This window comes from Sinocyclocheilus grahami, unplaced genomic scaffold, assembly GCF_001515645.1.
Source record: "Sinocyclocheilus grahami isolate Dianchi unplaced genomic scaffold, SAMN03320097.WGS_v1.1 scaffold1163.1, whole genome shotgun sequence".
Taxonomy (NCBI): Eukaryota; Metazoa; Chordata; class Actinopteri; order Cypriniformes; family Cyprinidae; genus Sinocyclocheilus; species Sinocyclocheilus grahami.
Genome location: NW_015506342.1, coordinates 100,446 through 110,988, shown reverse-complemented (window position 1 = coordinate 110,988; position 10,543 = coordinate 100,446). Strand labels below are relative to the sequence as shown.

General features: G+C 43.5%; 1 protein-coding gene across 1 annotated transcript in view; it reads left to right on the top strand.

Moving 5' to 3' along the window:
* Nucleotides 1-841: 841 nt before the first annotated feature.
* ddb1 (damage-specific DNA binding protein 1) overlaps nt 842-10,543 on the top strand; it is a 24,621-nt gene continuing 14,919 nt past the window's right edge. Inside the window, exons 1-14 of the mRNA XM_016253177.1 lie at nt 842-1,052; nt 1,279-1,420; nt 1,452-1,458; nt 3,424-3,540; nt 3,622-3,843; nt 3,914-4,028; nt 4,604-4,701; nt 4,795-4,953; nt 8,396-8,479; nt 8,560-8,676; nt 8,765-8,867; nt 9,554-9,629; nt 9,935-10,043; nt 10,121-10,299. Coding sequence (XP_016108663.1) covers nt 992-1,052; nt 1,279-1,420; nt 1,452-1,458; nt 3,424-3,540; nt 3,622-3,843; nt 3,914-4,028; nt 4,604-4,701; nt 4,795-4,953; nt 8,396-8,479; nt 8,560-8,676; nt 8,765-8,867; nt 9,554-9,629; nt 9,935-10,043; nt 10,121-10,299 — 1,589 coding nt within the window. The 5' untranslated portion in view covers nt 842-991. The remainder of the gene's footprint in view (nt 1,053-1,278; nt 1,421-1,451; nt 1,459-3,423; nt 3,541-3,621; nt 3,844-3,913; nt 4,029-4,603; nt 4,702-4,794; nt 4,954-8,395; nt 8,480-8,559; nt 8,677-8,764; nt 8,868-9,553; nt 9,630-9,934; nt 10,044-10,120; nt 10,300-10,543) is intronic.

Below are 10,543 nucleotides of genomic sequence, written 5' to 3'. Positions count from 1 at the left end.
TATGATATCCTGAATGGGGCTCCACAAGGACGTGTAATCGGTCCAATTTTATTTAATGTAATGATTAATGATATATGTGAACGAGTTAAACCAAGCATTGGGAAGGCATTATATGATTAATTGTTAGAAAGAGTGACAGAGTTCAAATATCTTGGATTAATATTTGATGAAAAATGAACTTGGAAGAGACATATTAAGAAAATTGAAAACAAATGCAAAGGAGTAATAAATGGCATGACTTCAATAGCTAAGTATGAATGGGGAGCAAGGAAAAGTGCAGTGTTACATGTATACCAAGCCTTAATGCGGTCTAGTATAGACTATGGGTGTGCAGTGCAGAATTAAAGGAACTGGACAACATGCAGTCCAGAGCGCTTGAGTCTGCCGTGGAGCAATACGAGCAACTCCTCTAGATGCCATTAGATTTAAGAAGAGAAAAGCTTGGGTTCATCTACAGGGTAGTAATAAGAGTCGTCGTACACGCACACTTTTAAATGATCGTTGGGAATATAAAAAGAATGGAGGGAATAGTTTTGGATGGAAATATGAACAGTGGGTCAAGGATAGTGGTCTGGAGAATGAAGAAATCTGTCCCAACATGCCATTAAACGGGGTATCGGTATAGAATATCCTGAACCCATTGTTGAAATGAGATTGTTGGAGGCCCGGGAAAGAGCAGAAGAAAGATACAAGTTTTTGTTTTCTTTTTTCTTGATATCAATACAGATTTATCACCCATGTGCGCAAGATATACAGTAGGTGGCGGTAATACTCGTAAGGAGTGAACGGCCATTGAACAAGAAGAAGAAGAAGAAGAAGAACATAGCTTACTGCTTCCTCCAGACCGCAGGCGGCGCTGTCTCTGGCGCAGACACACGGACGCTGCGCTGCTGCTGCTGATCCGAGCTCTTCTGCGGATTCGTGCGACATATCTCGCTCTAAACACCCTTTCTCCTCATTTCTGGCTGCTCGTGTGATTGAAGTGAACGCCATGTCCTACAACTACGTGGTGACGGCGCAGAAGCCCACGGCGGTGAACGCCTGCGTCACGGGTGAGCGTTGTTTATGTCCCGCGCGTCGGGCCTAGCGTCAGTGTCGTGTTTCGCTCACAGACTATTAAACCGGGTTAGATCCGCCAGCGTGTGTCTGTAACACCGACCGAGCTCACGGTGCTTCTGCGCTTTGGTGAATATGAGCCACACTTTAGTTCAGAGCTGCAGGTAAACACACCTGTGGCAGGTGCATGCGGCTCATGTGAGTGCTGATGTCTGTGTGCAGGTCACTTCACTTCTGCGGAGGACCTGAACCTGCTGATCGCCAAGAACACGCGTCTGGAGATCTATGTGGTCACCGCGGAGGGTCTGCGGCCGGTCAGAGAGGTCGGCATGTACGGCAAGATCGCGGTCATGGAGCTCTTCAGATGTGTGTGTGTGTGTGTGGGAGCTCTTCAGACCCAAGGTGTGTGTGAGCATCTGAGCAGGTGTAGGCAAAGCCTCGGACGCGGTCAGGCCGCAGGTCAATCACGACATTCCAGTCGTTTTTATAAACGTGCCTTTAAAAAGAAAAAGACAAACTTTACTGGTGCGCGTCTGGAGACAAAACCAAGGCACTGATATATATTTTAAGATCTGTTCAGTGCAAGTTTCTTTCAGCTGAATCCTCAGCCCTGCACTTTAGCCTTTTCTGTGAAACCGGGAATAATATAAATAAATACATTTAGACATTTAGCAGATGCTTTTATCCAAAGCAACTTCCACTGGAGGACAACAGAAGCGGTCAGGACCAACACGAGAGCAATGATACACAAGTGCACGAGCCTCAGTCAGCTCAACGCAGCACGGTTTGTTTTATCATATAATAAATAAAAAGAAAACCGATAGAATAGAAAAAGAACAGAGCAAGCTAGTGTTAGAGGCCTGTTTTGCTTTTAGGGTTAATTGTATAATAAATAAAAAGAAAAGTCTAAAAGGGAGATTTTCTTTCTGTTATAAAGAATATAATTAGAATAGAGAGTGCTAGAGTTAGAGGGTCCAATAAAGATGGAAGAGATGTGTTGTAGCCGATTCTTGAAGCTGCTGGGACTGAGCTGGGCAGGGCATGAGGAGGAGGGAACTGTTCATGTAAAACTCTGTGAAAGTGATGTTGTGCCTCTTTGAGATGAACAGTAAAGCGACGTTCACTTGCAGAGCGCAAGCTTCTAGATCAGGGCTGTCCAAACTGGGTCTTGCAGAGTTTAGCTCCAACCCTAATTAAACACCTGAAGCAGCTAATCAAGCTCGTACTGGGCACAGAAACGTCCAGCGGGTGTGTTGAGGCAAGCTGGAGCTAAACTGCAGGACACCGGCCCTGCTCTAGAGGCACATACGGCTGGAGTAATGCATTCTGGTAAAGGGGTGCACAGCCAGTATATAATATAACATGCACTGTAATATATTAACTATTTCATCTAATTGGCTTTAATCTCATTTAACAGTCTGTTGCATTGTGTAGTTATTTTTCAGCTCCACGTGGAGTCAGATGCTCTACACATGAACAGTGTGCTCATAACTGCATTTCATATCAGTTATGTGTGTGCGTGATATTGACCAAAATTGATAGCTCTGTTTTCTGGGATTTTGTCGAGTATGTTTTTGGGCTGGTTTTGTCTTCTCGTGGACGGCAGACTTTTCTGTGCACTGATCTGTACACAGGTATGAACTTTTCCATTAAAGGGCAACATTTGCCCACCTTACGTTGATTCCAAGGGTGTTTTACCTTTATACGTTCCTTATTCTCTAACTGCACTGCGGGAGCTGCATCTGAAGCCGTATCTTTGTGTTTACACAGACCAGCTAATGCAGTGTAAATGCATTAATGCCACCTCTGAGCTGCAATTACTATTGCAGAAATAATTCTTTGTTTGTTTTAAAAAATTAAATAAAATGATACTTTTAAATATGAAACTACAACCTCCAGTAGGTGGCAGTGAAAGTGTGCACTATTAAGGTGTGTTTTTGTTTTGCTTTTTGCAACGTGAGTGACTTGTTGAATATTGTCAGAGTTAAAAGAACAATTATGATATAATCATAGATCTTTAGTATCAGTGCAGAAACACCATTGGGGTCTAGTATAAGCCACTGAGAGACACGTCGATCGACGCTGCTTCTGTGAGCACTTGAGTTAGGGCTGTGCAAAAAAATCTTGTGTGGTTTTGTGTAGCTTGTCAGTGAACTACGGCTCTGTGTAGTAAATGCATCTGAAAGCACGTGCTGGAGATTTACTGCTGATCACAGGAGCGGCTTTACTGACGAGATGTGCATGAAAATCACATTCAATTTTTGGCACAGCCCTAACTTGAGTTATTCATGCAGATTTCTGCAGCATGTCAACACTTGTCTGATTTGCATAATGTTATTAAAAGCTGTCTGTTTGCTTTATGTGCAGGGTGAGAGCAAAGATCTTCTGTTCATTCTGACCGCTAAATACAACGCCTGTATCCTGGAGTACAAGCAGAACGGAGACAGCATCGACATCATCACCCGCGCTCACGGAAACGTGCAGGTATGACCGTAACCCACACACCTGTCCAAACACACTGCATCATACGGCCTCTGCCTCGTCTGACCGCTGCGTCTGTGTCAGGATCGGATCGGCCGTCCGTCTGAGACCGGGATCATCGGGATCGTAGATCCGGAGTGTCGTATGATCGGCTTGCGGCTGTATGACGGGCTGTTTAAGGTCATTCCTCTGGACCGTGATAACCGTGAGCTCAAAGCCTTCAACATCCGTCTGGAGGAGCTGCAGGTCATAGACGTCCAGTTCCTGTACGGCTGCCAGGCGCCCACCGTCTGCTTCATATATCAGGTATGGATCTTCCTGCGCGATGTGTGTGAGAGCGAGTGTCCCGTCTGCTCATGCAGCTGTGTGTGTCCAGGATCCTCAGGGTCGGCACGTCAAGACATATGAGGTTTCTCTCAGAGAGAAGGAGTTCAACAAAGGACCCTGGAAGCAGGAGAACGTGGAAGCTGAAGCATCGATGGTCATTCCAGGTGAGGTGACGCTTCACAGACGACTGTTCAGATCTGTTGAACTCGGGCCGCTCGAGCAGAAACCCACATCATTACAAATACTGTATAATAACTTGCATTCGTACCGGAACAAACATGATGCTAATCAGGATAGGCCTGGTTTTATAAATCATGCAGAGTTTGAGACATTTGAACCCTCTGTAAATGTTCTTCACACGCAGCATCTCTTTAGTTAAAATAGGCAGCACGAGTATTTCTTGTAAAAATGCATTTCAGCAAACAAATCTGGTCTGATCATAAAGTAAACGGTGTTTTCTGATTTGTTAATCAACCAGTGATTCATTAACGATTATAAATTACTGTTTTGAATCATTTATTTTGTTAAAAGGATTTTTACAGTCCAAAATGATTCAATTACCATTTTAAAGCTCCTCTGCTTAACTTCTTCATAACAGATTGTCTATTACACTCTTATTTAATTGTTCGTTAAATTCATTCTTACAGGCTTTGTTCACCCAAACTTGACTAGTGATTCATGTTCATGAAGTTGACTGAGCGTCATTGGTGTGAAATGTTGTGTGTTCACATATATTCAGTCCCAGAGCCGTTTGGAGGAGCTATAATCATCGGACAGGAGTCCATCACTTATCACAACGGAGACAAATACTTAGCCATCGCTCCTCCAACTATCAAGGTGAACACATCTGCTGATGTCCTCCTGTCCGTTTCAAGCTGTCGTTTGTATTCTCATGTACTCCGTGATTAAAGCGTGTTTCAAACATCACAGCAAAGCACCATCGTGTGTCATAACCGCGTGGATCCGAACGGCTCGCGGTACCTGCTGGGAGACATGGAGGGCCGACTCTTCATGCTGCTGCTGGAGAAAGAGGAGCTGATGGACGGAGCTGTGGTGCTCAAAGACCTGCATGTGGAGCTGCTGGGAGAGGTGCGTCAGAGCTGCGCCACACTACACACGCTCTCCTAATGCTCTGTGCTCCTCTCAGCAGACTGCAGGACACTACATCAGTTCAGGACTTAGATTATGTTCTGTGTGTGGGTATACAGTAGTGGCCACAATTATTAGAATACTACTATTTTCTAGTATGTTCTATCTTTTGCTGTAGTGTGTCAGTAGGAAATATCAGTTTACATTTCCAAACATTCATTTAGTCATTAATTGTAATAATCCAGTGAGATTATTGTCTGACAGGAGCCAGTGCTGCACTCAGAGATGTGATCTGATCATCATCAGTCTGTCTGGAGTCACATGAAGAAACAGAACAAACTGAGACAGACTCAATCCAGAAGAACTGTGTCTCCGAGACCCTTCAAGAAACCTCCTGCAAAGCTCCTGAGAAACTCTGCTCGAGTGCACCTTGGGCAAAAGCTGCTTTAAACACAAAGATGCTCACACCAAATGTTGATTTAAAGGCCACCTATTATGCCCCTTTTTACAAGATGTATTATTAATCTCAGGTGTCCCCAGAATGTGTTTGTGAACCTATACTGACCGCTGTTTGGGTCTACGCTGTTAAGATGACCCAAACAAGCAGAAAATCACTCACTGCTCTGGACTGAACAACTTCTATAGCTCTAATAAGAAGATATTTCTTGAATGCTGCTTTTAAATGCTCTGGTGTGAAGATAAGCATGGCGGACAGTGTGTGTGCAGCTCACTCAGGGCCGATACGGCTGTGTCAATCAACTATCGTGGGCGGGGCTGGTAATGTGTGATCGGCTTGCTCTGAGACACTGCTCAAGATTTATAGAGATTAAAAAACAAGGGGCGGGTGGATGTTTATCATTATTGGGTCTACTTGTTTTTATTCTATTGTTTTAATTAGAAATGTTAAAAAGCTTATAAATATATTTTTTTGATTTTTACATAAAAGATGACATACTTTTAATAAAGTTAGAAAAATGCCATTACAAAGGTAAAAACAAAATTCCCTATAAATCACTTTAAGGAGTCAACTATCACCTCGTAATGGGAAGGTTAATTTTTTTTGTCAGAATTTTTGATTACTGATTAGAAGATGCTCCTAAATTTTTGACCGTGCTCCTAAATTATTTAAATTTGAAGCACAAGCGCTCCTAAAAAGAAAAGTATCCGTAGAGCCCTGATTCGGAAATAAGCATTATGCTAAACAGAATTGAGCTAGTTTTATAAATCATGTTGTTGCAGAGTTTCTGAACCATGTAAATGTTCTTCACACGCAGCATCTCTTGAAGCTACCATTGACAGCACGAGTATTTCTTGTAAAAATGCATTTCAGCAAACAAATCTGGTCTGATCATAAAGTAAACGGTGTTTTCTGATTTGTTAATCAACCAGTGATTCATTAACGATTATAAATTACTGTTTTGAATCATTTATTTTGTTAAAAGGATTTTTACAGTCCAAAATGATTCAATTACCATTTTAAAGCTCCTCTGCTTAACTTCTTCATAACAGATTGTCTATTACACTCTTATTTAATTGTTCGTTAAATTCATTCTTACAGGCTTTGTTCACCCAAACTTAATTGTTGTCATTCATGTTCATGAAGTTGACTGACTGTTATAGACATGCTGGTTTATGAGTCATTGGTGTGAAATGTTGTGTGTTCACATATATTCAGTCCCAGAGCCGTTTGGAGGAGCTATAATCATCGGACAGGAGTCCATCACTTATCACAACGGAGACAAATACTTAGCCATCGCTCCTCCAACTATCAAGGTGAACACATCTGCTGATGTCCTCCTGTCCGTTTCAAGCTGTCGTTTGTATTCTCATGTACTCCGTGATTAAAGCGTGTTTCAAACATCACAGCAAAGCACCATCGTGTGTCATAACCGCGTGGATCCGAACGGCTCGCGGTACCTGCTGGGAGACATGGAGGGCCGACTCTTCATGCTGCTGCTGGAGAAAGAGGAGCTGATGGACGGAGCTGTGGTGCTCAAAGACCTGCATGTGGAGCTGCTGGGAGAGGTGCGTCAGAGCTGCGCCACACTACACACGCTCTCCTAATGCTCTGTGCTCCTCTCAGCAGACTGCAGGACACTACATCAGTTCAGGACTTAGATTATGTTCTGTGTGTGGGTATACAGTAGTGGCCACAATTATTAGAATACTACTATTTTCTAGTATGTTCTATCTTTTGCTGTAGTGTGTCAGTAGGAAATATCAGTTTACATTTCCAAACATTCATTTAGTCATTAATTGTAATAATCCAGTGAGATTATTGTCTGACAGGAGCCAGTGCTGCACTCAGAGATGTGATCTGATCATCATCAGTCTGTCTGGAGTCACATGAAGAAACAGAACAAACTGAGACAGACTCAATCCAGAAGAACTGTGTCTCCGAGACCCTTCAAGAAACCTCCTGCAAAGCTCCTGAGAAACTCTGCTCGAGTGCACCTTGGGCAAAAGCTGCTTTAAACACAAAGATGCTCACACCAAATGTTGATTTAAAGGCCACCTATTATGCCCCTTTTTACAAGATGTATTATTAATCTCAGGTGTCCCCAGAATGTGTTTGTGAACCTATACTGACCGCTGTTTGGGTCTACGCTGTTAAGATGACCCAAACAAGCAGAAAATCACTCACTGCTCTGGACTGAACAACTTCTATAGCTCTAATAAGAAGATATTTCTTGAATGCTGCTTTTAAATGCTCTGGTGTGAAGATAAGCATGGCGGACAGTGTGTGTGCAGCTCACTCAGGGCCGATACGGCTGTGTCAATCAACTATCGTGGGCGGGGCTGGTAATGTGTGATCGGCTTGCTCTGAGACACTGCTCAAGATTTATAGAGATTAAAAAACAAGGGGCGGGTGGATGTTTATCATTATTGGGTGGTTGTGTACACACTCCCAACACACATTTATGTTCAAACAAAATGTAAAAGTGAATTTTGCATAATAGGTGCCCTTTAATTTAGTTAATAGAAGTTGATTTATAAATAAAATCTATTTATGACATTATTTTTGACAGCATCCTCATTTTACAGCATTTTTACACAAGTGCCTTAAACTTTTAACAGCACTGTAGCTTTGCAGGAGGTTTCTTGAAGCGTCTCGGAGACACAGTTCTTCTGGATTGAGTCTGTCTCAGTTTATTCTGTTTCTTCATGTCATATATATATATATATAATGGAGTAAAGGTTAGTCTCTGAAATGAGTTGAAAGGTGATTTTTATACATAACACCGGAACATTAGGCTGATTAAAAGGTGAAGTGACAGTGCAGATGTGCAGTCAGACAAACTATTAGTTTTCAGTCACAGTCCGGCCTGTAGATCGCTGGATGTGTCTGCTTTATGCGTTCGGTGTTGATTTAATATGGCTGCAAATGGCAATGCTTAAATCAGATACAGATGTGACTAGCGTCTCTGTTTGTGTTCACTAGACCTCTATCGCCGAGTGTCTGACGTATCTGGATAACGGTGTGGTGTTTGTGGGATCCAGACTAGGAGATTCTCAACTAGTTAAGGTTGGTAATCTCACAGATTCATTATTGTTCTGTGATAATGGCGTGTTTAAGGCCAGCGTGGTGTTTGTGTGTGTTTGCAGCTGAATGTGGACAGTAATGACCAGGGTTCGTATGTGGCTGTAATGGAGACCTTCACTAACCTGGGGCCGATAGTGGACATGTGTGTGGTGGACCTGGAGAGACAAGGACAGGGTCAGGTGAGGGACGTCTGCGCATCACTGCGGTCCTGAAGAGCCCTGATCCAGATTCAGTGTGTGTCATCAGTTGCTGTGTGTGTTCCTGCAGCTGGTGACGTGCTCCGGAGCGTTTAAGGAAGGCTCTCTGAGGATAATTCGGAATGGTATTGGGATCCATGAGCACGCCAGCATCGACCTGCCTGGCATCAAAGGTGTGGTTAAGTGCTCTTCATGTTAATCACTAGCCGCTTACATGCTGTGAATGCACAGTATATTTGTGCTCATTTCCTTTTCCTGCTGTACTGTACTGCTGATGTTTCAGCCGGGTAAATTGTTAAATGAAGGCACTTTAATTTCTTTAAATATATTGAACTGCGTACCAGTTATTAGCATCATCCAAAATTCCTGTATCAGCTTTATGTATTATTGAGTCATTCAATTTAACAAGTTAATTCAGTACAATAATTTAAATTAAAAAATCTAATTTAAAACCTCATTGCAGCACTTTTCACCTCAGTAATCCGTTTCGTGACGTCTCCTGAGAGCTGAACTTCCTGTCAAACCTAATCCACAGATTGATTGCTGCTTAATGACGACTGTAACATCATGTAATCTTTTGCAGTTTTAGGTGGAGCCGTTGCAATGGTTTTTGTAGCGTAACTTTGTGCTGTTCAGTTTGGTTTCTCTGTAGCAAATATCCGATTAAATGAGTGGTTCTGCCGGTTGCTGCTGATCTGCAGCATACTTATGCATTTGGCAAAAGCTTTTCTGACATCGAAACCATTTCCTACAAACTGAAGAAATATTGCTTCCTTCCTTGCTTTATCAGCAGGGCTCTGACACACACTTATGCTAATGTGTGTGTGTGTGTGTGTGTGTGTGTGTGTGTGTTTGTCAGGTCTGTGGCCTCTCCGCTCCGAGTCGGGCAGAGACACTGATGACATGCTGGTTCTGTCATTTGTTGGTCAGACCAGGTGAGAAGAGCATTTGGTTTACTCCAGTCTAGAGCTGACACACACCTCGCTTACTCACTACTGTCATCTGTGTGTGTGTGTGTGTGTGTGTGTGTGTCTCTCTCTCTCTCTGTGTCTGTGTGTGTGTGTGTGTGTCTGTGTGTCTCTCTCTCTGTGTCTGTGTGTGTGTGTGTGTGTCTGTGTGTCTCTCTCTCTGTGTCTGTGTGTGTGTGTGTGTGTCTGTGTGTCTCTCTCTCTGTGTCTGTGTGTGTGTGTGTGTGTGTCTCTCTCTCTCTCTCTCTCTGTGTGTGTGTGTGTGTGTGTAGGGTGCTGATGCTGAGTGGAGAGGAGGTGGAGGAGACGGAGCTGCCGGGGTTTGTGGATAATCAGCAGACGTTCTTCTGTGGGAATGTAGTGCATCAGCAGCTCATACAGGTGCGCATACACACACCTGAGCTGTACTTCACTGTGGTCATGTCAAAATGCCTGTGATCACGCGTGTTTGTGTTCAGATCACGTCGGTGTCTGTGAGGCTGGTCACGCAGGACAGCAAGGCTCTGGTGAGCGAGTGGAAGGAGCCTCAGGGCAAGACCATCAGCGTGGCGTCCTGCAACAGCTCTCAGGTGGTTCTGGCTGTGGGTCGAGTGCTGTATTACCTTCAGATACTCACAGGAGAACTCAAACAGATCAGGTACTCACTCACTCGCTCACTCACCCTCTCACACACACAGAGAAACACTCACAGAGACACTCACACACATTCACTCACTCACACTCACTCACTCACTCACTCACAGAGAGACACACACACACACAGAGAAACACTCACACAGAGACACACACTCACACACTCATTCATTCACTCACTCACTCACAGAGAGAGACACACACACTCATTCATTCACTCACTCACTCACAGAGAGAGACACACACAC